General features: G+C 42.8%; 1 protein-coding gene across 6 annotated transcripts in view; it reads left to right on the forward strand.

Annotated features, from left to right (window-relative positions):
• The first annotated feature begins 573 nt into the window (after nt 1-573).
• Nucleotides 574-27850, forward strand: part of pcdh19 (protocadherin 19) — a 108512-nt gene continuing 81235 nt past the window's right edge. For 2 of the 6 annotated variants that reach the window (XM_023990272.2, XM_023990273.2), the window contains exons 1-2: nt 574-3849; nt 9002-9353. In XM_023990272.2, coding sequence (XP_023846040.1) covers nt 1703-3849; nt 9002-9353 — 2499 coding nt within the window. In that variant the 5' untranslated portion in view covers nt 574-1702. The remainder of the gene's footprint in view (nt 3850-9001; nt 9354-27850) is intronic. The other 4 variants (XM_023990274.2, XM_023990275.2, XM_023990276.2 and 1 more) reach the window with 3 other exon arrangements.

Here is a 27850-nt window from a genome sequence, read left to right on the forward strand (position 1 = left end):
AGCGTTTCATAATCAAATTTGTCTCACCTTAACAAAATAGGCTACAATAAGATATAGGCTACGTCCATTATGTAAAAAAAAAAAAAGACTATATCAAATCATCGGGATGTCATCAGCAATCATGTGTGGATCAAGTATTATTTCGATTCATTGAAGGATTGGACTCAGATCACAGTCCTCAGATCACAGTCGCCTTTAGGGCAAACCCTGAATACCACCGGTATATCACACTTAGAAAGAAAACATGTAAACACTCCGATTGCACTGGAATGACGAGTAAACATACCAAGAGTTCTAACCATTAGGCTATATAGACGTAGGGTAGTTAATTAGTCCTACTACATTAACTACATGATACACATCGAGTAATACATAAATACATGTATTTACACTACTTAACCCATTCCACAGCTGAACAAGTGTGCAGGTAGCTGGCCGAGTTTTCATTGCTGTATATTTCCCCACCAACCAGCAAATCCAACCCTCCTGTGTAACCTCTGATTGGTTGAGGGGATTGCGGGTCCTGGTCCGGAGAATTAGCGCTCAGCGCTGAGCTGTGCATTCGGCAGTGTGCAGCATTGATGCGAGCGGAGCCGGAGCGCGTATTGGGGTGAACTAGTAGCCTACTGACAACGAGTGGTGCTGGATATTTTTCATGCAATTGGCTCTGCTGCATGCTTGAAACGAACTGCTTTTATCGTGACGGTATAACATCATTTTTTTGCCTCTATATTTCTACACTGGATTTGATATTGACCATATCTCCCCGGGACGTGTTCGGTGTATTCATGTGTGAGATTGGAGGAAATGAATTAGTAAAAGAAAGATAAAAGACTTTGACAGAGAGAGAGAGAGTGAAACCTCTATCGGCTCGCCTGGAAATGAAAAGGTAACGGTGGTCTTCACTGATAGCATTAGGCCCATAAGATTCGTTCTGTCAACAGCATCATTGGTCTACATTCGATGACTGGACTTTGGCTATTCACGGATTTTCTCAATGCGGATTCCATTTTTACGTTTCCATCGGATATGTGGTGTGATATAATTGCCCATTGAAGAGGAAAAGTCATTACAACTTAATCAAATCATTCATATGAATTTGTGGACGTATGCGTAAAATTCAGTGTGTCTAAAATTCTCCTTATGGTTGTTGAATCGGAATCATGATGCTGGGAAGAATTGAACTGGATCATTTTTAGCCAATAATTTAATCTTCAGTGAACATTATTTTTTGGGTAAACCTGTTCGATAGAATTTTCCTCCCTTTTGATTTTTTAATTCATTATTTGCATTGTTTTCCAGTCTGCATCGAAATGGTCGGTTTATCATGTCAGACGTTCCTATAGTTGTAGCTTGATATAAACAGCGCATATTTACATGTTGTTCTGAGACCATCAGTGTTCTGAGACCATTCAGAATGTTTTCTAATATCTATCCTCAAGATCTCACGCGTTGCAGCAGATTGGAGAATGTGGTTTCTCTCAGAAGAGTACAATGAGGTAGATGGACTTAAGACCATATCGATATAATCAAGTTACATTTATATCAGATAGGAGCCTTTTCTGCTATCGAAATCTATTCCAAGGATAACTTTTCGATGAGATTAGCCTACTGGAAAATTTTGCCAGTTATCTCTGACATGCATAGGTGTGCGTGATCATACGAGGTCCCAATTAAATCTAAGGAAAAATCAACAGGTACAATGTACGCCAAGGAAATGGATTTTATGCTAATTCTTTGGATAGTCCTTTTATGCTGGACTGGGGCTGATTCTGTTATCAATTTGAAATACTCGATAAACGAGGAGCAGAAGGCTGGGTATATCATTGGAAACGTGACAAAGGATGCACAAACTCAAGGATTTGCCATTGCACCGCGTGCGCCGTACTTGCGGGTCATCTCGAATTCAGAGCCGCGATGGGTGGAACTCAGCCCGGCTGGACTTCTCCTCACACATCAGAAAATAGACCGGGATGTGGCTTGCCGACAGACATCAAAGTGCACTGTCTCTCTGGAGGTGATGTCAAACTCCATGGAGATCTGTGTGATTAAAGTTGAAATTGTGGATTTGAACGATAATGCTCCCAGGTTCCCCACAAACCACATTGACATTGAAATCTCAGAGAATGCCTCCCCTGGTACCAGGTTTCCCCTAGAGGGGGCAAGCGATCCGGACTCTGGGATTTTCGGTGTGCAATCATATTCGATCACCCCGAATGAGCTCTTCGGGTTGGAGATTAAGACTAGGGGGGACGGGTCCAAGATTGCCGAACTCGTAGTGCAAAAATCGTTAGATAGGGAGACCCAGTCTCACTACTCATACGAAATCAGTGCAGAAGACGGCGGAGACCCTCCAAAGATTGGCGCAGTCCAGCTCAATATTAAAGTAATGGATTCGAATGATAATAATCCCGTTTTTGACCAGCCTGTGTATACAGTGAATGTGATGGAGAATTCTCCTATTAATACACTTGTAATTGACTTGAATGCAACGGATCCTGACGAGGGAACTAATGGTGAGGTTGTATACTCGTTTAACAGTTACGTCACCGAGAAAACTAGAGATGTATTCAAAATTGACCCTAGAACCGGTATTATCACTGTAAATGGCCCGTTGGATTATGAAGCAACCCACATTTACGAGATTGATGTCCAAGCCAAAGATTTAGGTCCAAATTCTATTCCGGCTCATTGTAAAGTCACGGTCAATGTGATGGATGCAAATGATAACCCACCTGTCATTAGTTTATTGTCGGTGAACACAGAGCTGATTGAAGTTAGTGAGAACGCGCCACGTGGATACGTTATTGCATTAGTAAGGGTCTCAGATAAGGACGCGGGCGCGAATGGCAAGGTGCAGTGTAGACTACAAGGCAACGTCCCTTTCAGGCTCCAGGAATACGAGAGCTTCTCAACCATCCTTGTCGATGGCAGGCTAGACAGAGAACAGAGGGACACGTACAATCTAACTATCCAAGCAGAGGACAGTGGCACCCCCCCTTTACGCGCCACTAAGTCGTTTGTAGTGAAAGTCACAGATGAAAATGATAACCCTCCCCACTTCCTAAAACCCCATTACCAAGAGATGGTCCTAGAAAATAACCTGCCCGGCTCATGTTTGCTGGCAGTGTCTGCTGTAGATCCCGATTTGGGCATGAATGGCACCGTTTCATACACCATCGTGCCCAGTGAGATTAAACACATGGACGTAAACACATATGTCAGTATAAATCCTTCAGGACGTATTTACTCCATGAGATCATTCGACCATGAGTACACTAGGACTTTTGACTTCAAAGTTTTGGCCAGGGACCAGGGGAATCCGTCCTTATCCAGTAACGCGACGGTGCGCATTGTCGTTTTGGATGTGAATGACAATACACCTGTTATGACCACTCCACCCCTGGTAAATGGCACCGCGGAAGTATCCATTCCAAGGAATGCAGGAGTGGGTTACCTGGTGACCCAAGTCAAGGCCGATGACTACGACGAGGGGGAGAATGGAAGGCTGACCTATACCATTTCGGAGGGAGACAGGCCTTTCTTTGAAATAGACCAGGTGAATGGAGAGGTGCGGTCCACCAAGATGTTCGGGGAGCAGGTCAAGTCGACCTACGAGATCACAGTGGTGGCACGCGACCACGGGAAACCGTCGTTGTCGGCCTCTGCATACATTGTTGTCTACCTCTCACCGGACCTGAACGCCCAGGAATCTATTGGACCAGTAAACCTGTCATTGATTTTCATCATTGCCCTGGGTTCTATTGCAGCTATCCTGTTTGTCACTATGATTTTTGTGGCAGTCAAGTGCAAAAGGGATAACAAGGAGATCCGAACGTACAACTGCAGGTACTGAAAACAGCTCTTCATACGCATCTCATTACTTTGGTGTTTCAGTCAGTCATGATTATAGCCAATGACCTATTTTCTTATTCTCATGGGCCTATATTTACGCCTTTTATTGCCCATTCAGTGGTGCGCGCGTGTGTATGTGCTGGTGATATGCGCGCCCTTGCGTGCGTGCCTCCGTGTGTGTGTGTTGTTCAGGCTAGTCGTGAGTGCACGTAGCTGTATTTCTAGTGCATGTTGAGGGCCCCAGATGTTAGCACTAAGGAATGCAGGTGCCCATAACTGATAAGAAAAAATGGCCAATGGACTCCTAGACCAGGCAGCGTTGCCTTACTTCTTTTTTTCAACACGCACAATTAACTAGGACTAATAATCTTGACTAGGCGAGGACAATTAGCAGAATTTTACGGCTATTGAATTTCTAGTGCATTCTATTCCCAAAGGTTTAAATGGATGTTCTAAAGAAGACAGCATGGCCTACGATTCTGCAAGAATGATGACATAGTAATGATGATAATGGCAATAATAGTGTTAATAATAATACAGCATTTAAAAAAAAGTAATACAAATCAAGTGGGATCTACTATTATACTAAAACTATTAAGTAATGCAGCTTTGAACCATCTAGGCCTCTACTCCGTGTATGACTATGCATCAGAAGGGAAGCACATTATTATCTTGATCCATCATAATAAAAGTATGTTTTTCTTCATCAATCTGTATAGCATCAGCTCTCACTTTCCTTGTGTATTACCACTTAAAATATATACAGTACCAGTCAAAAGTTTGAACACACCTACTCATTCAAGTGTTTTTCTTTATTTTTTACTATTTTCTACATTGTAGAAATAATAGTGAAGACATCAAAACTATTTGCCTTGATGACAGCTTTGCACACTCTTGGTATTCTCTCAACCAGCTTCACCTGGAATGCTTTTCCAGCAGTCTTGAAGGAGTTTCCACATATGCTGAACACTTGTTGACTGCTTTTCCTTCACTCTGCGGTCCAACTCATCCCAAACCATCTCAATTGGGTTAAGGTCGGGTGATTGTGGAGGCCAAGTCATCTGATGCAGCACTCCATCACTCTCCTTCTTGGTCAAATCGCCCCTAAACAGCCTGAAGGTGTGTTGGGTCATTGTCCTGTTGAAAAACAAATTATATTCCCCATCTGTCATCAAGGCAAAGTGTGGCTACTTTGAAGAATCTCAAATATAAAATATTTTTTTGATTTGTTTAACACCGTTTTGGTTACTACATAATTCCATATGTTTATTTCATAGTTTTAATATCTTCACTAATATTCTACGATGTAGAAAATAGTCAAAATAAAGAAAAACCCTGGAATGAGTAGGTGTGTCCAAACTTTTGACTGGTACTGTGAATTTGTCAATTTAACCTGAAACTATTATCATATTTCATATTTTACACTCAACATCATTTTTGTTGATGTGCTGCTATGTCAGGCCATTTCATACGTGTGGCATTTGGCTGACCCTGTATGATTCCTCCATAAAGTAGAGCCAATATACATCTCTCAGTAAGTCCCAGCGGATGAAGCTCTTTTGACCAAAATGTTGGGTTGAGATCCATTAAACATACATGTAGCCTAAGAATGCCATTGTGTGGCAGTAATTCTTTTTTTTTAAACATTGAGTTTCTTCTCCTTCATGCACTTAAAGAACTACATAAGGTGTCCAGACAAATGTTTTTTTTAAAGTGTGGGCCTTCACAGGCACACAGAGCAGTTTATTTCCAAAACACTATATCCACCAATTTTTCACATTCGTTTTTTCATCAGAAATGATTGCTTATGGGTACCTTCATATATGTTTAAAATATTACTACTCTCAGATGTGTAATTCATAGATTTTAGATCTGTATTAAAATGTTTAAAAAAATACACTTGTGCAAAACGCTATATATCCATATATATATATATTTGTCTCAGTTACTGTAGCTATATTAAGATTAATGCACTAACTGTAAGTCACTCTGGATAAGAGCATCTGCTAAATTAAAAAAAAATGTTACATGTAAATGTTTTACATACAGATCTCATATTACTGAATTGATTATTTTGTTACAAAATATATTATTTACATATATTGTCACAAATGTATAATTTGTACAGTTCTTTATAAAAAAAAAAAGGCAATTTGTTCTATTTGACTGTGTAAAACTTAGCAGTACCACTTATTTCTCAGAGAGTGAGGCGGATATATAGAGTTTTGCAAAAAAACATGATTATTTGTTTAAAGTGATAGATTTTAAACAAATATATGTTTCTCATTCAACAACCCCATGCCATGATTAAATAGCGAACAAACACACCAATCTATTTCTTTAAAGAATCTCTTTAAAGAATCTCTTTCATAAGTTCTTTGAAGTATAAACATTTATGTACCAATATTTCTGAAAATGTATATATTGCGTTCTGAAATGAAACTTTTCACATACTCATGGATAATGGTTAATATTGATCACCTATTGATTTTAAATCTAAAGCAGTCATGTATTTGCAATATCATGTGATGGTTGGTGGATCCACATCAGGTTTCTCCAATCCTTATTCTTTAGAGATGTAGATTTGATGAGGGTTTGACCTAGTAGGAGAGCATCTTTACATTCAGTATTCTAAGTATGTAGTATAGCACCTCTAAGGCCTCACTTGTTAAGATACATAGCTTCTACTGAACAAAAATATAAACGCAACGTGCAACAATTGCAACGATTTTACTGAGTTACATTTTATATAAGGAAATCAGTCAATTGAAATAAATTCCTTAGGCCCGGATCTTTGGATTTCACATGACTGGGCATGAGCGCAGCATTGGGCAAAGGCCACACACTGGGAAGAATTCGTTTTTTCTGAATGAGTTTTTCCCAACAAAAGGGCTTTATTACAGACATAAATACTCCTCAGTTTCATCAGCTGTCTGGGTGGCTGGTCTCAGAAAATCCCGCAGGTGAAGAAGCTCGATGTGGAGGTCCTGGGCTGCAGTGGTTACACGTGATCTGCGGTTGTGAGGCCGGTTGGACGTACTGCTAAATTCTCTAAAACAACGTTGGAGGCGGCTTATGGTAGAGAAATGAACATTCAATTCCCTGGCAATAGCTCTGGTGGACATTCCTGCAGTCAGCATGCCAATTGCGCACTCCCTCAAAACTTGAGACATGTCTGGCATTGTGTTGTGGGATAAAACTGCACATTTTAGAGTGGCCTTTTATTGTCCCCAGCACAAGGTGCACCTGTGTAATGATCATGCTGTTTAATCAGCATCTTTTTATACCACATATGTCAGGTGGATGGATTATCTTGGCAAAGGAGAAATCCTCACTAACAGGGATGTAAACAAATTTGTGCACAACATTTGGGACAAATAACCTTTTTGTGCATATGGGGAAAAAAATTATATTTTATTTCAGCTCATGAAACATGGGACCAACACTTTACATGTTGCATTTATATTTTTGTTCAGTATAGTTTCAAAGTGACATTGTTGTCAGCCCACAGACTAATTTAACGACATAAGAATAAAAACATCTGTTTTCTGAAAACCCAATGCTCTTAAAGAACTATGCAAAAGACTCTCGACATAAGTTATGTTATTAAGACAATTTATAGGGGTTTTAGGGCATTTTATATGATTTGATGGCTGTCATTGTCATATTGACAAATATAGCCTAGTACATTTCTCAACATGCTTTCTCATTTGGATGTGATCCACAATGCACTATTTCTCTAAAAAAAAAAACACAAGAAACCAACCAACCATTCAAACAAACAACTAAGGTAAATCAAATAATATCTGACCAACACCACCTAACCACCTAACCTTCCTCTTTAAAAATCCTGTCTTGTGGCATAAAAATCCTTTTCCTGCTGGGTACTTTAATCAATATTGATTTGCAGTGCTCCTGAGTAGTTAGCTACCACCTCAAACCTGAGCAGTGCTTATCTGCAATTTATTGCTCATTCTCTTTGATTCTCCTGTCCATTTTCTGATTTTGGGCCCAGAAGCACTAGAGAGAACAATGACAGAACAATGCACTCTTTTTTTACCCTCAGTCTCTTCTCTCCCCTACTCAGACTCTAAAGATTGAGAGAGAGAGAGAGAGAGAGAGAGAGAGAGAGAGAGAGAGAGAAAAAAAGAACAGTTTTGAGATATCCTGAAAAATAAACATTCGAAGGCTGCTATTACCATTTTCTTTGCTAGAATGAAGGCATGGAAGAGCAGACAGACCCAGACTTCATCATACATGAAAAGGAAAACCCATCCAGTAAATACTAAGGATGGGGAATCTTCCTAGGGCATTTCAGCATATGCAGCCAGGGCCTCAAGTGTTATTAGATGCAGGCTAGAAACAAGAGTAAATAACACACTATTTCCAACCAGGGCTAAAAATATACTTTTGGAGAGTGGGAGTCCATGCAAATGTTTGACACGTTAAAAACTCAGAGGAAAGGCTCGGGTCAGGAGGGATTCAAGGGTTCAGAGCAGAAGCTGCTTAAAACACAGCTTCCCCTCATAAGAATTTGCAAGCCTGGATGGAGAATGGACCCGAGCATCAGCAGCATTCTTTCCATAAAGAATCTCCGGCTTGCTCATTTGGTCTGATTAGAATCAAAATGCTCTGCTCAAGTCAGGGAACAGCCACAGAGACTAGGCTCTAAATGAATTTGAATTTACAGTGCTCCTGCACTCCATATCGCCAGTGGGTCTCGCTTGATAATGAAAGAAAAAAGTGAATTAGCAGTGAGGCTTTAATATGATGGCAGATTCTGGTTGGTGATCTTCAGTATCGTCTGTTGTTGTTGCCTTGTGTGCTTTTGTGGTTTGGCATGTTTGCATTGTGTGTGCTTGTTGTTTGTGACATGTCAACTGTGCCGAGCATGCAAATAAAAACAAATGAGGGATGACGGCTCCATTGGTGGCCCGGGGAAGGCGGTCAGGCTTGGGTGGAGGGGGGGGGGGTCACTTGAGCGTGGCTCCTCTGTCTCGCTACCCCGGATGCTTACCAATGTGCTTGCCACCACCACGGCACACTTCGGTCAGCACTCTGGCATGACTGAGCGGGGCGCCTCTGGCCGAACGGCGTGTGCCTGTGGGCGGGTACGACAGAGCACTGCTTTATTGAGTCTGTTCAGTTTCTTCTACTTGCGCAGGGTGGCGGAGTACTCGTATGGCAGCCAGAAGAAGTCGAGCAAGAAGAAGCTGAGCAAGAACGACATCCGCCTCGTGCCGCGCGACGTGGAGGAGACGGACAAGATGAACGTGGTGAGTTGCTCGTCTCTCACCTCCTCGCTCAACTACTTCGACTACCACCAGCAGAGCCTGCCGCTGGGCTGCAGGCGCTCCGAGAGCACCTTCCTCAACGTGGAGAACCAGAACTCGCGCAATGCCGCGCCCAACCACGGTGGCTATCAGCAGCATCCCTTCGCCAGCGGGCAGGGTCCCCAGCAGCCTGACCTCATCATCAACGGCATGCCGCTGCCAGAGGTGAGACCACGCTTAGTTCGCTCTGATCTGATCTGTCCCTGCAGCATGTTGCTGTTGTGCCAATCTGTGCCAATGCCCTGGGGGAGAGGGGGACAGGGGGTGGGTGTACAGGACAGGGGAGATTGATGGTTAAGACGGGGACATAGGAGAGTGATGGTTAAGACGGGCCCAGTCGACTCTCAGTCTCACTACTCATTGTCATGACTGCGTAGTGCTTCAGCATCCAATGGGTGTATAGTTGTTGTGCGTTACAATATAGTCTTTGTAGGGAGTGTAGTCACTGTGGGTTATAATATAGTCTTGTAGAGAGTATAGTCACTGTGGGTTATAATATAGTCTTGTAGAGAGTATAGTCACTGTGGGTTATAATATAGTCTTTGTAGGGAGTATAGGTCACTGTGGGTTATAAATATAGTCTTGTAGAGAGTATAGTCACTGTGGGTTATAATATAGTCTTTGTAGGAGTATAGTCACTGTGGGTTATATATTAGTCTTTGTAGAGAGTATAGTCACTGTGGTTATAATATAGTCTTGTAGGAGTATTAGTCACTGTGGGTTATAATATAGTCTTGTAGAGAGTATAGTCACTGTGGGTTATAATATAGTCTTTGTAGGGAGTGTTAGTCACTGTGGATTACAATATAGTTCTTTGTAGGATGTATAGTCACTGTGGGTTATAATATAGTCTTGTAGGGAGTGTAGTCACTGGGGATAATATTAGTCTTTGTAGGATGTATAGTCACTGTGGGTTATAATATAGTCTTGTAGGGAGTGTAGTCACTGTGGATTACAATATAGTCTTTGTAGGATGTATAGTCACTGTGGGTTATAATATAGTCTTGTAGAGAGTGTAGTCACTGGGTTATAAAATAGTATTTGTAGGGTGTATAGTTGCTGTGGATTACAATATAGTCTTTGTAGGGTGTATAGTCGCTGTGGGTTATAATATAGTCTTTGTAGGGAGTATAGTCACTGTGGATTCACCTGGTGTATGTCAATTAGAGGTCTTCACGGATCCACCTGTACTCGAATTACCCTGCCTTGTCTGGAAGAGCCGGTACAGATTCGAATGTGACTGCTGCAGTAGAGAGATAGAGACATTTTAAAATGGTTGCTGCTGCTCTTGCTTTTCAAGAGAGTGGAGCATGGCGTGTGTAGATTGTTGTTATTGTTGGCCAATCATAAGTCATCAAAGCGGCAATAGTCTACAGTCATAGAGCCTCCATGTGTGGCAAAAGTTAGGAGATATCTAATCAGTGGAAGATGGAATTAAAATGTCGGAATTAAAAGTTAAAGGACAAGGATAGGCTACAACAACCAAGAGCCAACAGGTAGGCTGCTGCTTAATATTCTGGGTGGAGTTGTTATTTGTAACTGTAGGATGAGAAGCACATCCACTGCAGCCTGAATTAGCCTAGCTAGCTAACGTTATCTTAACTAGGTTCTCACGGTTTGATGCAGTCAAGACAGGTACTACGTAATCATATTGCATGATAAATAACCTAGCTATGGCAGCTATTAGTCTACTACAGAGCGAGTCGGCTTGGTTGGTTGCTGTCTCTTGTATCTCCCTCCCTCCTCCCTCCTCCCTCCTCCCTGTGTCACTCTCTCACAGTACGCCCCCCCCCCCGGCGCCGCTACGGCGGCACCTCTCTCTACTACGTTTAATAAAGTAGCTTAAAAAATGACTTTTCTGCTGCTTCTATCACTCGGATCGAACCGGGTCTGGATCTGGATCTGACCAGATCTGTACGGAACGAAAAGGCCTTTCAGAGGTTTATTTGTTTCAACTAATTATTATTAAGTAACTGGTTCCATAGCCTTTTTGTTTACTTAACTTTTCGATCCAAGTGTTACCGAACTTAGTTCCAACTTGAGAAAACGTTCAGAAGAAATTCAGTAAATGTATTATGCTGTCTTTGCTTAACAAGTTGAAAACAGTGTATGTTAAAAATACTGTGTCTGTAACTAGTTCCACAGCCTTTTTTTAGGTAAGATATCCAAATAATAATTTGTAGTTGTAACGTAACGCTGGGAGTCGGGAAGCAAGTTCAGGGAGTGCATAATTTAATAAACAAATGAACAAAACAAGAAACACGAACAATGCACAGACAGGAAACAGAAACAATGACACTTGGGGAAGGAACCAAAGAGAGTGACATATATAGGGAAGATAATCAAGGAGGTGATGGAGTCCAGGTGAGTCTGATGACGCGCAGGTGCGAGTAACAATGGTGACAGGTGTGTGCCATAATGAGCAGCCTGGTGACCTAGAGGCCGGAGAGGGAGCACACATGACAGTAGTTGAATGAACATATGAAACAATTGGAGCAAACACATAATTTTTGCCTATGTTTTCTCATGTTGGTGCTAAGTTTAGGCAAACAAAAAAATATTAAGTTCAGTTAACACTTTGACAGAAAAGTTGAGTAAAGAATAAAAAGGCTGTGGAAGCAGTTACTTAATAATATTTAGTTGAAGTATCTTGATTTTTTTTACAGCATGCCAGACGCATTGATCCAGGTTATCAGCTCCACCACCACATCTTATTTTAGGTGGTAGCAGAAAGAATAATCATTGCTCGATGTGCGAACTGCCCAATCGTCATGCAGTGAAGGCCAAGGCTGCAGCTTTGCACTCCGCGCAGCTTGCTATTTTATAGCTATAGTCACCCCACCATGCATAGAGGTTGATTGTATTGCCGTAGAGATTCAGAAGAAAGCAAAAGTCTCGCTCGAGTGGGATATTCAAGCTGATAAAAGTGTCCACCAACCAGCTGATTTTAAGACTATAGCTTTTCGCCTCTATGACCTAGTCTACTGGATTCCTGGACAACGTCTCTAGCTTGACCTACTGCTATGGCCCTCAGCTGGGTAGGGGGTTCTCACAATCCTGTTCAGCCCCAAGTAAAGCAACCCCAACCCACCCATCACATATTTGATGACTCCAAATCCAGTTTGACATTCAGCAAGAAGAAGAAAAGTCTAAAAACAAAACCAGAAACATAAGAACGATTATTGATCCATTGATTGGCGGATCCAGTTAGGATCTGGGCACTTATTGGGTCTCGCGAGGGTCAAAGAGGCCCCATTTACAGCCACAATGATTTACTGCAGACTGTCTGGGACAGATGGAGAGAGAGGGGGATGGGGAGAGGGAGAGGGAGAGAGAGAGAGGGAGAGAGAGAGAGGGAGAGGGGGCAGGGGGAGAGAGAGAGACAAAGAAAGAAAGAAAGAAAGAAAGAAAGAAAGAAAGAAAGAAAGAAAGAAAGAAAGAAAGAAAGAAAGAAAGAAAGAAAGAAAGAAAGAAAGAAAGGGTGTAGATCCATCCCGTTGAACTGTAAAGTCAAGCGTTAGTAGAGGGGAACGACTGCATGCCGCTATGCTGTGTCCAGGCCTTTATGTACCCACAGGTAGCATTCAGGTCACAACCCTCTCCATGAGCAAAACACAAGGACAGTCCAACCGGCACAAAGGAATTCCTGAGCAGTTGTTAAACCCAGGCATAGTAGCCTGTCTTGGTGGCTTAAGCATCCAATAAAAAAGCACCTTAGCCGCGGGATTAGGGAGGCCTTTCTTTGTTTCGGTTCATGAAAAGAGGAGAGAGGGAGAGGGAGAGGGGGAGACAAATAGGGCCGCAGATCGAATCTAATGATCTCATATGCAAAGCTTGGAGGTGTCTGATAGGGCTGAGTTAGGGGATGGCTGGATGGAGGAAAGGAGGGAGAGGGATGGAGGGAAGGAGGGAGAGTGTCTTAATGCCAGGTGTCTGGGCCCTACCGCATTTTCTCATTTTCCTAGCGCCTGTGATTGGCTTGATTAAGGCAGAGGGGCTGCTTAACATGCAAGCATCGTCGCAGCTCCGCGTTCCACATGACGTTGACAAACATCCCTTTGACTGCGGCCCCATGCATATTTCCTGTGGACTGATGGAGAGAGGAGGTGCTGATAGCTAGTCGATGGAAGAGAGGGAAGGAGGGAGAGAGAGTGAGAGAGAGAGAGAGAGAGAGAGAGAGAGAGAGAGAGAGGTGTGTGAATTCTCCCCCTCAAGCAGGCTGCAGCTATCTCCAAATATTTCTTCTCCACTCTGACATTTAGAAAAGACAGTAACTCCGTAACCACACATTGCTGTTAAATTACAAAAACTGTTGTCAAGTGCAATTACATAGCCATTTATGTAGTGTAAACAAACAGTGCATCTGTAAAGTTAACGAAAATACAGCTGTAGGATCTTCATTTGACTAGTATTATAGCAGAAAAAGAATCCTGCAGCAACAGGATTTGAATGTTTAGTTCATAATGTTGCTTGATCGGTAGATAGGCTATTAGCTGGCCAAAATGAGGCTACAATAAAGTGCAATACTGTTAATATCAACGTGTGTTAGTGCAGGTTTTGACTGAATGTATGTAAATCATGAAGCTTATCTGCGGTGCAGGAAAATTCTCAGTAACAAAATTAAGATAATACATCTGTAGCTCTGTCACGGTGAGCAAGCCCGGGCTTGAAACCCACTTGACTCCACAAGTCCACATTTCCCCGAGGTCTAGCTAGGACACTAGAGCACTGTTGTGATTAGTGAGGCTTTTGCTTTGTCCCCAAAAACATTTGTCATCACCTTGGCCCCAGGGCGCCGTCATAATCATTTGTGAGTCAACCACTGTTTTACTGGTTTCATTTCCAACCTACTGTATGAAGCTTAGGCCGAGCCTCATGGAATTATAATATTAGGATTTGAATAAGAGGAGAATAAAGAAGAAGAATAGAAAAGAGGAGAGTAAAAGACTTAATGTATAATAATGAGGATTTGATTTTAGGAGATTCATTATTGTTATTGGATTTGGCTTGTTGGTGTAGATGGGTCTCATCAACACCCAGTACAAGTATCAGGTCTGCTACAGTGGTTGTAGTATTCTACTTCAGATAGAGAGAGCTTTTTAGTCGTACTTCACTGACCAGGTATTTACTGAGAAAGAACATAGTAGTTAGGCAGGTAGTTAGGCAGGAAGCACCTATGTACAGTATTACTTGTTTGTTTTCAGGGATTCACTAAAAAAGAACCACTGGGCACCATTGGTACCAGGTAATCACCAACAGTAATGAATTGCACCCATTGTTACCACAGAATTTCCAATAAAACACCAGATAAATACCAGTGGAAAGAGTAGCATAAAATAAACTGCCATCAGCTGTCCCAGCAAGGACACACAGGTAGACTACACATAGCAGCAGACTGGTGCATAATATACAGTAGTTGGCCAAGAAAACAGTGGCAACGCTTCCCCAAAGGCTTTCTACCTGCAATTGCATTGTGTGTACAGTATTCCCTCTCCCGAGACACATGCAGCTCCAATAGACATCCCAGAGGAACCCCTGTCCATTGTTGAGAAGCAGCAGCAGCAGCTGAGAGATGTTTGGTTGACCTGCCTGTGGTTGTGGTTGCAGATGAAAAGACTAGAAGTCACTGGAGAATAGAGCCTTCTGCCATGTCTTAATTATACCAGATCAGTTGGTGGAGAGAGACAATTAGACAGTAAGCAATGGCCTTTGGCTATAATGTGTTTTTGAATTGGTAATGTGTATTACTGTGACTTGATTTTTCCTCCACCTGTGTTTCCAGAAAATGAATATAGCAGAAAGAACTAACTTATCTTGGGTATTGATTCAGTTTATGCTTATCCTTATGCGGGAAAGAGATTGAATTATATAAAATTGTTATTGGGTTTCATTATGGTGTTCAATGAAATGGAAAAAAGGGAGGCAGTCTTTTAACTCTAGTGTTAGACTTTCTGTGGAGAAACTGTAAGAAGACTATTATTCTCGAGTTCTATCGTTTTTATCAAATTTAGTCAAATCAAATCAAGCGTTATAGGTCACAAACACATGGTTAGCAGATGTTAAGTGTGGCGAAATGCTTGCGCTTCTAGTTCCGACAGTGCAATAATATCTAACAAGTAATCAAACAATTCCCCAACAACTACCTAATACACACAAATCTAAAGGGGTGAATGAGAATATGTACATGTAAGTATATGGATGAGCGATGGCCCGAGCGACATAGGCAAGGTGCAATAGATGGTATAAAATACAGTATATATACATATGATATGTAAGATATGTAAACATTATTAAAGTGGCATTGTTTAAAGTGACTAGTGATCCATTTATTAAAGTGACCAGTGATTTGGTCTCAATGTTGGCAGCAGCCTCTCTGAGTTAGTGATTGCTGTTTAGCAGTCTGATGGCCTTGAGATAGAAGATGTTTTTAAATCTCTCGGTCGCAGCTTTGCTGCACCTGTACTAACCTCGCCTTCTGGATGGTACAGTAGCGGTGTGAACAGGCAGTGGCTCAGGTGGTTGTTGTCCTTGATGATTTTTTGGGCCTTCCTGTGACAGCGGGTGCTGTAGGTGTCATGGAGGGCAGGTAGTTTTCCCCCGGTGATGCGTTGTGCAGACCGCACCACCCTCTGGAGAGCCTTGCGGTTGAGGGCTGTGCAGTTGCCATAGCAGGCTGTTATACAGCCCGACAGGATGCTCTCGATTGAGCATCTGTAAAAGTTCGTCAGGGATTTGGGTGACAAGACAACTTTCTTCAGCCTCCTGAAGTTGAAGAGGCACTGTTGCGCCTTCTTCACCACACTGTCTGTGTGGGTGGACCATTTCAGTTTGTCTGTGATGTGTAAGCCGAGGAACTTAAAACTTTCCACCTTTTCCACTGCTGTCCCTTCGATGTGAATAGGGGGTGCTCCCTCTGCTGTTTCCTGAAGTCCACAATCATGTCCTTTGTTTTGTTGACGTTGAGTGAGAGGTCGTTTTCCTGACACCACACTCCGAGTGCCCTCACCTCCTCCCTGTAGGCTGTCTAGTCGTTGTTGGTAATCAAGCTCACTACTGTTGTGTCGTCTGCAAACTTGACAATGGAGTTGGAGGCGTGCATGGCCACGCAGTCGTGGGTGAACAGGGAGTACAGGAAGGGGCTGAGCACGCAACCTTGTGGGCCTCAGTGTTGAGGGTCAGCGAAGTGGAGATGTTGTTTCCTACCTTCACCACCTGGGGGGTGGCCCGTCAGAAAGTCCAGGACCCAATTGTATAGGGCGGGGTTGAGTCCCAGGGCCTCCAGCTTGATGATGAGCTTGGAGGGTACTAAGGGGTTGAATGCTGAGCTGTAGTCAATGAACAGCATTCCTACATAGGTATTCCTTTTGTCCAGATGGGATAGGGCAGTGTGCAGTGTGATGGCGATTGCATTGTCTGTAGACCTGTTGGGGTGGTATGCAAACTGAAGTGTGTCTAGGGTGGCCGTTAAGGTGGAGGTAATATGATCCTTGCGGGCAAAATAGGTGTTTAGTTTGACTGGAAGCTTGACGTTTTCTTTTTGTAGTCCGTGATTTCCTGTAGACCCTGCCACATACGTCTTGTGTCTGAGCCGTTGAATTGCGACTCCACTTTGACCCTGTACCGCCATTTTGCTTGTTTGATTGCCTTGTGGAGGGAATAACTACACTGTTTATATTCAGCCATATTCCCAGACGTCTTTTCATGGTTAAATGCAGTGGTTCGTGCTTTCAGTTTTGCGCGAATGCCGCCATCCATCCACGGTTTCTGGTTAGGGTAGGTTTTAATAGTCACAGATGGTACAACATCTCCAATGAACTTCCTTATAAACTCACTCACCGAGTCAGTGTATAGATCGATGTTGTTCTCTGAGGCTGACCAGAACATATCCGAAGTACGAGTGATCAAAACAATCTTGAAGTGTGGATTCTGATTGTTCAGACCAGCGTTGAATGGTTCTAGTCACTGGTACATCCTTTTTGAGTTTCTGCCTATAAGACGGTAGGAGCAAGATGGCATCGTGGTCAGATTTCCGGAAGGGAGGGAGGGGGAGGGCTTTGTATCCATCGCGGAAGTTAGAGTAGCAGTGATCAAGTGTATTACCCCACGCGTAATGCAATCAATATGCTCATAGAATTTAGGTAGCCTTGTTCTCAAATTTGCTTTGTTAAAACCCACAGCTACAATAAATGCAGCCTCAGGATATATGGTTTCCAGTTTACATAGAGTTCATTAAAGTTCCTTGAGGGCCGTCTTGGTGTCTGCTTGAGGCGGAATGCACATAGCTGTGACGATAACTGACGAGAATTCTCTTGGTAGGTAATATGGCCGGCATTTGATTGTAAGGAATTCTAGATCGGGTGAGCAGAAGACTTGAGTTCCTGTATGTTGTTATGATTACACCATGAGTCGTTAATCATGAAGCATACACCCCCACCTTCCCTCTTCCCAGAGAGTTGTTTATCTCGGTCGGCGCGATACATGGAGAAGCCCGATGGCTGAACCGATTCTGACAACATATCCCGAGAGAGCCATGTTTCCTTGAAACAGAGAATGTTACAATCTCTGATGTCTCTCTGGAAGGCAACTCTTGCTCAAATTTCGTCAAACTTGTTGTCAAGAGACTGGACATTGGCGAGTAGTATACTCGGGAGCGGTGGGCGATGTGCACGTCTACGGAGCCTGACCAGGAGGCCGCTCCGTCTGCCCCTTCTGCGGCGCCATTGTTTTGGGTCGGCTTCTGGGATTAGATCCATTGTCCTGGGTGGTGGTCCAAACAGAGAATCCGCTTCGGGAAAGTCGTATTCCTGGTCGTAATGTTGGTAAGTTGACGTTGCTCTTATATCCAATAGTTCTTCCTGGCTGTATGTAATAAGACTTAAGATTTCCTGGGGTAACAATGTAAGAAATAATACATAAAAACGCACTCGAAGCGAAGCAACCATCTCTGTCGGCGCCATCTTGTCCAATTAGTTTAGTGCTACATTGAACAAATTGATGGTAATTGAGTGCTAATTGAGGTAAATTCGCTTCCAGATGCTTCCATTCTGTTACTTGTTAGAGGACCACATAAGTAGCTATTGTATGCATACAGTATGGCATATGCAGTACAGTTCATTTTCTGGCTTTTTTTTGTTGGGCACAACAAAAGGCATTTCTGTGTCTGTGTCTTGAATTTGTTCCTCTCACAGTCAAGGAACTCCATGCTGTAAACAAAACCAAGGTAGCTAGCTACAGCAATATGCTAAACGCTAACTGTTTTGTGAGATAGCTAGAAATAGTCTACATTTTAATATTGTTTCAAGAGAGGCGATGGGGAGTGGTACTGGGTTCCATATTCCACATGCCTACACATCATCCCGCCCCCCCACACAATCTCTTTCACATCAGGACAATATGCACAGAACACATTCAAACTTGTCATATTGAGAATGCAAAGTAGATGTCATGCTGTCAACACATAGTACACATCTGCTGTGCATGCCAATCACCTTCCATCTTCTATCCCCCCTCTTCCTGTCTTCTAATGTGCTGTCATCCTGTCTCCCTGAAACATATAGGCTGTATCCTAAAGGGCACCCTATTCCCTATATACATATGTGGGATCTTAATTTGATCACCCTGTTGTTGCAGGAAATTTGCTGCACACCAGCAAATGCTAACTTTTAGTGTATTCAAGTTTAAAAAAAATGTTGTTGTTGTTTTTAACTAAAAATGTATCAACCCCTACAAAAATGTCCAGTAATTATATTGCACACAATAATTCACTTTTCCTGTTGCTGCAGGATTATTTTCCTGCTGTGAGAAACTGGTCAAATTAGGATCTTATATCTGGAGTACACTACTTTTGACCAGAGGCATATGGGTTATAGTCAGAAGTAGTGCACTATAAGGGGAATAGGGTAGGGTGCCATTTGGGACATAGACAAAGACTGCATCTTTGCCATATAAAATATAATGACATTCCCGAAGAGAACAATAAAGGAATTCCAAGCACATTGCCTTGCCTCTTACTAGAGTGTTGGGTCTGGTTTGAGTGGCACAACACAAACTCAAGCCGCTCCACGTTTAGTCACTGATCTTCCATTGTAATCTGACTATCTAACCCCTCCCTCCATCTCACTTTCCTTTTTCTGAGAAAAACATCTGTCTCTTCTAATCTGGTTGCCTTCCTCTTTAAGCCACCAACCAATACATGTGACAACACATACAGTATGACGGGCTAATATGTTGCGAATTACAGAATTTGATATTTTCGAAGATTCCCATCGGGGCACCCGACTAGGGCTTTTGTATTTCTCTCAATTTCATCAACCTAATCCAATTAATCATCTCTGCATCCCGTACACAATAAAGTAAAGGTCACAGCATGCTGTCTCGGCAAGGGGCTTTGTGCTGAGGAGAAGATTCAGTCAGGTTCCAGGAGAAAGCTCTGATGAGGCATTTAAACACGTTCAATAAGAGACTTCTCAAAGCGCGGGAAGGAGAACACAGACAAATCAGGTAGTGGAAAAATGAAACAAAGATTTTACAGACTGGAAACTGACAGATCCTTGACTAGTTGAACTTGAAATGTTGTAATGTTAGTGTGTGTGTGTGTGTGTGTGTGTTTTGTCTGTAGAAGGAGTTTAGGCAAAGCTTTGCGTGCTTTAATGTCTCCTCTTCAGAGGAATGTGAGAGAGTGAAGCGTCTTATCTGAAGCCCCTGATTGAGTAACTGGCAGATGAGCGTGGGAATTATAGCAAGAAAGGTTAGATTTGTGAGTGAGCCGAGGATTTGGGAACGTCTTGCTCTTTGAGTGTAATTTTATGCCAAGACAAATAAAGCATCAGTCAGTCTGACAGTCAGTTAGTTAGTCAAAGAACCAAGCAAATATTTCAACATTCATGCAGTCATTTCTATGTGTCAGCCAATGGTCATGTCGGGCCATTTCATTTCCGTTGACTGAAATGATGCTGTGATGAACTCTGAAATGGGTTGCACTGGAGCCTCAATGCACGAGTAACATTATCCTATGAGATGCTTTTGCTCATAGATATAGACCCTTTTCACACTACGGTCTAGCCAAGCTGAGCTGTACTGGGCTGGCCTGGCCTGGTTATGCATCCCACCATAATTCCTGGCACCTTGCTGCAAAGGACAATGTGAAAAGAAAATATCCAAGACAGCACAGTATGCTTCAGGTCAACACTATAGTGTGGAAAGGTTATCGTGACTGACAAGCCAAGGCCAGTTCAGTGTATATATAGCCTTGGCCCTTAAACACTATTCATTGCTTCGTATGTTGGGGGGGTACAGCAATAAGAGCCAATGGCAGCCTAATCAAGTCCCAGGCCGCCGCCCTCTTGTCAGGATCGGTGCATACAGGCAACAGCTGAGGTGTAAAAACATACATGGGTGACAGAGCCTGACATACGCATGTCACTATAGCCTGCCTACTACCATGTGTGATGACTGAGCAGCACTCTGCGCATCGGGGCCAGGGACACTGGACAGGGAGCAACGCCTGGAATAATGAGGAAAGGAAGGAGGAAAGGAGAGAGAGAGGGAAATGTAATTCTATTGTAAAGTACAGATAACGTTATTATACTGAAAGCCCCATCATTTGTTCAGAATATAACCCATATGAAACTGTACAGCAGAGAGAAATCATTTGTTCAGAATATAACCCATATGAAACTGTACAGCAGGAGAGAAAGAAAATGTCTTTCTTAATGTTGGTTCAGAAGGAATTCTGTGTGCTAAACGAAACATCCAGTCCAGGTCTGCAGCTCCAAATGGTGGATTGCACCTGAACATGTGGAAATACTGTAGTCATTCACCAGAATGCGTATTGTTTTTGCATGTGCACATTTCGCCTAGAAGCAATGGCGGTCCAACATTAAATATTATATGGTAGACTGTATGAAAAGGTAAGCACTAACTGTGCTTTGAAAACCGAGTCTAACTTTAAAAATAGAATGTTGAAAGGAAAGCACATGAATACCCTTAGTGGGTTAAAGCCCAGTAATTTAACAACAGGCATGCTACACAAGTGTCCTTGCCATGTGATGTTAATAAATGAATACTATGTTGTTGTACCGAAACCCCTGTCTAAAACAAAATCATAACACACTAATATAATGATACATTTTACAACCCATCCCAAGATGCAATTCACCTATTGAATTACTTTCTCACTTTTTCAATACATCATCCAGCACTCATGACTAGCAGATGAAAAACAACAACCTCAATTATAAATCCATATTATATATATTACTCAATTATAGCTTGACTTATACTTACTGTGAGCCAAGCCGTGATCCATTACAGATGGCAAAACACATTTTGTGCGCAAACGTAATGAGTTTCACAATGGCATCAGCGCATTACAAGTCATACATTAAACACGTAAACTAGCCGAGCTCTTCCATAGATCCCAGAAAGGCAATAAGGAGATAATGGCTTTGGGCCTGGACTGAAGGTATGACATTGGGCCTGGACTGAAGGTATGGCTTTGGGCCTGGATTGAAGGTATTACTTTGGGCCTGGACTGAAGGTATTACTTTGGGCCTGGACTGAAGGTATGACATTGGGCCTGGACTGAAGGTATGAGTTTGGGCCTGGATTGAAGGTATTACTTTGGGCCTGGACTGAAGCTATGACTTTGGGTCTGGACCGAAGGTATGAGTTTGGGCCTGGACTGAAGCTATGACTTTAGGCCTGGACCGAAGGTATGAGTTTGGGGCCTGGAAACTGAAGGTATATTTGGGTGACTATATTGGCCTGGACTGAAGCTATGGACTTTGGGCTGGACTGAAGCTGATGACTTTGCCTGGACTGAAGCTATGACTTTGGGCCTGGACCGAAGGTATGAGTTTGGCCTGGACTGAACTATGACTTGGGCCTGGACTGAAGGATATGACTTTGGGCCTGGACTGAAGCTATGACTTTGGCCTGCGCGACTGAAGCTATGGACTGGGCCTGGACTGAAGGTATGAGTTTGGGCCTGGACTGAAGCTATGACTTTGGGCCTGGACTGAAGGTATGAGTTTGGGCCTGGACTGAAACTATGATTTGGGCCTGGACTGAAGGTATGAGTTTGGGCCTGACTGAAGCTATGAGTTTGGCCTGGATGAAGCTATGACTTTGGGCCTGGACTGAAGTATGAGTTTGGCCTGACTGAAGCTATGACTTTGGGCCTGGACTGAAGGATGACTTTGGCCTGGACTAAGCTGATGACTTTGGCCTGGACTGAAGGTATGAGTTGGGCCATGGACTTGAAGGTATGAGTTTGGGCCTGGAACTGAAGCTATGACTTTGGGCCTGGACTGAAGTATGAGTTTGGGCCTGGACGAAGCTATGACTTTGGGCCTGGACTGGAAGTCATGAGTTTTGGCCTGATAAAGCTATGAGTTTGGGCCTGGACTGAAGCTATGACTTTGGGCCTGGACTGAAGGTATGAGTTTGGGCCTGGACTGAAGGTAGTAGAGACATACATGAGGGAAGAAGGCAAGAACGAAACCACCAAAAATAAATGGAGTGAGTGAAATGGACAGAGAGAGAGAGGGGAAAGGGAAAGAGAGGGATGATGTTTATTGCCGGGGAAGGGGGGACATCATTGCGCACCTTGTTAAGCCCTGCTAGCGACGCCGAGTCTCGGACGTAATTACCCATTTAAATGAGTTTCCTGCAGCCACTGTTTTTATTTTTCAAATTAAAGCCTGTGACACAAATATGCCATATTCGGTTTGCGATTCGCTGCAATCTCTGGTCTCTAGTAGATAGGCCTATACCTCCAGCATTTTTAAAATCTACTATTCTATGTTGTTTACCTATATCTCTGAGCGTGTTTTGTCAGGATAAGTAGACCTACTGCATCCAGTGTTGGTGATGTTGGCAGTTAGAGGTACATGGTTAGAAAAAATGACCGCTCCGCTCAAATTCATAATGTCTTAAATACTGTAGACATATTTCTGTTCCTATCAGCATGGATGTATCTTAATCTCATCTTAATCTTGGGTAAGATTTTAAGTGTAGAATATTTTTGGGGGTCTTAAGCATCTCCTACGGCGCTCTGTCGGTGTGAGAGAAATCCAGTCTACTGCTGGCTTTACTTCCCATCTCATTTTTAAGAGAAGCTTTTGGACACCAGCACTGAGGGTTGCAAGAAACATAACACATTTTTTTCATATCATACACATTTCATGTGTTAGATTTCCTACCGTCTTCGGTAAAAAACGATTCAAATGAAGGTGGCGGTTGGTTGCAAAAGCATACCCAATAAAAGACGACTGGTCTCAGAGAAGAGCATTTGGTATCGAAGGAAAAAAATATTTTTGTCTCTCCTAGCCTCATCTCTCATTAATACAGATTTGTCTCCTACCTTTTTTTAAACTCCCGCAGTTCAATTAATGGGGTGGGAAAGGTCGGCCTACATTCCTCAACACAAGCTAGACAACTTGTTATTGCCGTGGGTTAAGGAGGAAAGGCTATTGACCTTTATACAGTGGCCTAGACTCAGAGTTTTTGTGCCAGCAAAAGTGCTGGATAGCTAAGTCTGTCACTCATAGTGCAGGCTGAGGAACATTGAGGAATGGGTGTTTTGTTTGGAATGCAGCCTTGGTTTCGGATTTGGGGAAGTAGACACCCCTCCAATATGTTTGTCCCTGTTAGCGATAAGACTGACAAGGGACTTACAGGCTTTGAGTTCTCTTTGGGGAAATCTATGTAAATTATCTTCCAAAGTGTGAGGAGCAACAAAACCTAACCATTCCCATCGTGGAAAAAGTAATTAATTATGACTTTATAATAACCACCATTATTCGAGTGCACAAAAATGTATTCAGTCCAAAATGCAAATGGAAAGGTATTAATTAAAATGTATGAATAGCTAGCTCTTCTTTTGGGCTCCCACACTCTCAGCTGAATTGCTAGTTACACCACCAGACTTCCCACCGCTCTGGCTGACAAGGTTTCTCACGACCTCAGCTTGAAGTGGTGATACTGTGTGGTAGTTAGAGTGATTGAGCGATGGGGGAGGGCCGTGGTGAGAACACAACAATGCTCATTGTGAAGCAAAATACAATTTTTCCAGGCATCCAACTCAGACAACTAGGAGAGAATGACCTTTCCAAGTGTCCTGCTTTGCCTCCTTAAAACAAAGAGGAGGTAGGGAGGATGTTAGTTAGTTAGCATTTCTCCACCATCCGATTAAATGTCAACTTCTGCATGTGTAATTGTTGGATGGTACAGGAGAGAAAGAATGAGGGGGGGAAAGGGATAGAGACATGAACCAATTTGCTGGTGGGTGAAATGGACCCATTGTCTTGTTATCCCCGGCAGTACTAGGAAATAAGAAAATATGCGTCACTATATTATAGTCATGCACCTTAGGCATGACTGGTCGCCTATTAATGTCATTGAATCTGAATCTAATAAAAGATAGATGGCGTTTGGCTGTCCATGTCCATTTCCATTTCGGCACATTCCTGTTTTGGGTTTTGACCCTGAATGACCCTAAGTCAATTGAAGATAAATGAATTAGGCACTTCATTTCCTCATCACATGTTGTCTTACTTTAATGTCTGACTTTGATATCTATTAGAGCGAGCTGACCCAGAAAAACACAATTGCATTAAAAACCACATGATAAAAAAACAAACAGCACATTACCTTGGTGTATTATTATCATATCTATCTTAATGGTATACCATACCTCCCCTCATTTCATAGAAACAGATTTACATTTGTTCTTCATAGACTTAGTATTATCAAAAATGTAGCATTAGCATAGCTAGTAGCTATAGGGGTAGTTTAATGAACATAGAAACCTGTTGGCAGGCTATAGACACAGCAACAGTAGCCTGTTGGCAGGCTATAGCCACAGCAACAGTAGCCTCAGAGGCAGACAGTGGTAGGCTGTGGAAACAGCAGGGCGGAGTAATTGTGCATTGTTCATCCCCAAAACAGGAGTCAGAGCATGTAATGAGCTGTAGCACTCTCCCCGCGCAGGCCTAATGGGCTATGACCGGCCATAGGACTCACAGGCCTTTCAGAGCTAACCCCCCCATGCATCTCTTTACCCCAAGCATTCCAAGTCACCATTGCCTCTTTCTCTCTCTGTCTTTGGTTCTCATCTCTCTTTTTCTTTTTCTTTCCCTGCCCCTGCCCCTACCCTCTCTTTTCTCTCCTCCCCTTTCCCCTTCTACCCTCATCCCTCTCTTTTCTCCCCACCCTATGTCACCAATGTCTCTGTCTCCATCTTTATTTCTCTCATCTTCCCCTTGCCCATACCACTACCCTCATCCCTCTCCTTTGTTCCCCCTTTCTTTCTCCTCCCCTTCCCTCCCTTTGTCCCCTGTCTAAAGAGATGGTGGGACCCCTAATGTGTCACAATGTGTCACAATGCCTCTAGCGTTTTCTGTTTGGAAGGCCCCATTAGGGATTCCTCTATTCTGCTGGCCCTAAAGAAACTAGAGAGAATAGCAGTAGTCCATTGACTGGGAGGGTCTGGGATACTACATTATACTATATAATACTACATTCTATTATATAATACTACGTTATACTATATAATACTAAATTATACTATATAATTCTACATTGTACTATATAATACTACATTAAAAAGCCAAACACAGAGCAGATGACTACAACGTTTAGGAGGAGAAATGCTGAAGTTATATGTATACGGATTTGCGCTTTAGAGCCTCGGTGTTTTGTATTGTATTTTTTTTTCAAAGGCTGTTTTGCATTTTTTTTTCTGGTTTTCCCTGAAAGCGATTCAGGTGGGCCTGTTTCTCTCTGATTTGTTTTGCTTGGATTAGGCTTCTGAGAGAGAGAGGAGAGACGGGGGATAGGCATCTTGTTTCTTGTTTATGCTCATATCTCGTTTCCTGGGAGGCGGAGGAAAGACAAGAACGTCTGCCTCTTGTTTATATATTAAATAGGTCTATATACTCTTGGTTGGGCATGGAAGCAGTAAACAAGTAATGGTGATAATAGCTATGATTGTGAATTCATAAATATACCATCATTAACCAGTCAGAAACCAACTATAACTATAGCACCATTAACCAGTCAGAAAACAACTATAACTATAGCACCATTAACCAGTCAGAAAACAACTATAACTATAGCACCATTATTGTACTATGTTTATATTTCCTTGGGGCCACTTTTCATGTAGCCTACTTTTTTTGCCAGTAATAGCCTAAACCCCGATCAAGCAACATTATGGACTTAACGTTCAAATCCTGTTACTGCAGGATTATTTTGATCTGACAAAAGAGACACATTAAGATCCTACACCTGTAGCAATGTTCCCTCGAGTATAGAAATCACATCCTCGTAAAAACTCAGATTCTAGTTTCAGTGGTGTTCAGATGCCTTGTTCTTCTTCTTGTTCTTCTTTTTCCTCCTTCTTCTGCTTCTTCTTCTTCTATAATAAACAATGCCTCTCCTGTGTGTGTGTGTCTACTTTTCCTTTGTGTGTACCACAGCTAAGCCAGGCCAAATACAGTACTGGGGAAGTTAGATTAGAAATGGGGAGTGGCACTCTGACTTTTCATCTGTTGTGCTCTTAGTAATGATTATTCCCCCCTCCATCCACTAAGCCCCCAGATTTGGCCTTGTTTGCCTGGGAAGCAGCAAAAGTCCACTGGGGGATAGTCAGGCAGCAGAAGCCTCGCCACGGCTGCTGGCGAATGAGAGCTGTCTGGCTGCTGAGAGGCGCAAGCCTGGTGGCAAGATAAGAGAGAAAATAGAACAATGGGTGTTGGAAAGGCAGTTCTGGGAGAGGAGTGGAGGAGGAGGAGGAGGGAGGAGGAGGGGTAGGGTGGGGGTGAGGGATACAGCTTGGCCGATCCTGCTAGTACCTGGGTGGCCGGGACCAGCAACAGACAACAGAGCAACATAATTCTATTATCTTAATATTCTTAATAATACCCTAACCCTTTTCTGATCTCCTTGTTCTGGTTGGTTGGTGCTGGTGGCCAACGCCAAACAAGGCAAAGCAGAGCTTTCATGGCAACGCTAGAAAGCTTACTTTTGGTTTAATTTGGAAGGACTAGCCTAATCCAGATAAGTCTCTTAAAAGCTGCAGCTTCCCCTCAGCGGGATTACCAGGTGGCGTCTTTAAACCGGATAAGGGCTGCTTATCACCGCTCCCTCAACACTTCAGCTGCCTCCCCAAATTACACTGTATTCCTATTTAGGCCCATAGGGCTCTGGTCAAAAAGTAGTGCAGGGAATATGGTGCCATTGGGACACACACTTCTAATCGCAACTTTTCAATATGGTGGGAAGATGGCAACGTCATAGAATGGGCTAGTTTAATGTGTGTTATTTGTGTCGTCGTGATTAGGCCATCTGACATTAAGTTGATAATCGGATAACAACAATTATGAGTTTTTAATCCTCTGAAGTTCTAAAGGCATATGGATTTTAACGTAAGCACAGACACGCAGGCACACACACACACACACACACACACACACACACCCACACACACACACACACACACAACACACACCCACACACACACACACACACACCACACACACACACACACACAACACACACACACACACACCACACACACACACACACACACACACACACACACAACATACATACCACACACACACACACACCAAACCCACTGAATAAGGCAGTAAGTA

This window comes from Salvelinus sp. IW2-2015, linkage group LG6.2, assembly GCF_002910315.2.
Source record: "Salvelinus sp. IW2-2015 linkage group LG6.2, ASM291031v2, whole genome shotgun sequence".
Taxonomy (NCBI): Eukaryota; Metazoa; Chordata; class Actinopteri; order Salmoniformes; family Salmonidae; genus Salvelinus; species Salvelinus sp. IW2-2015.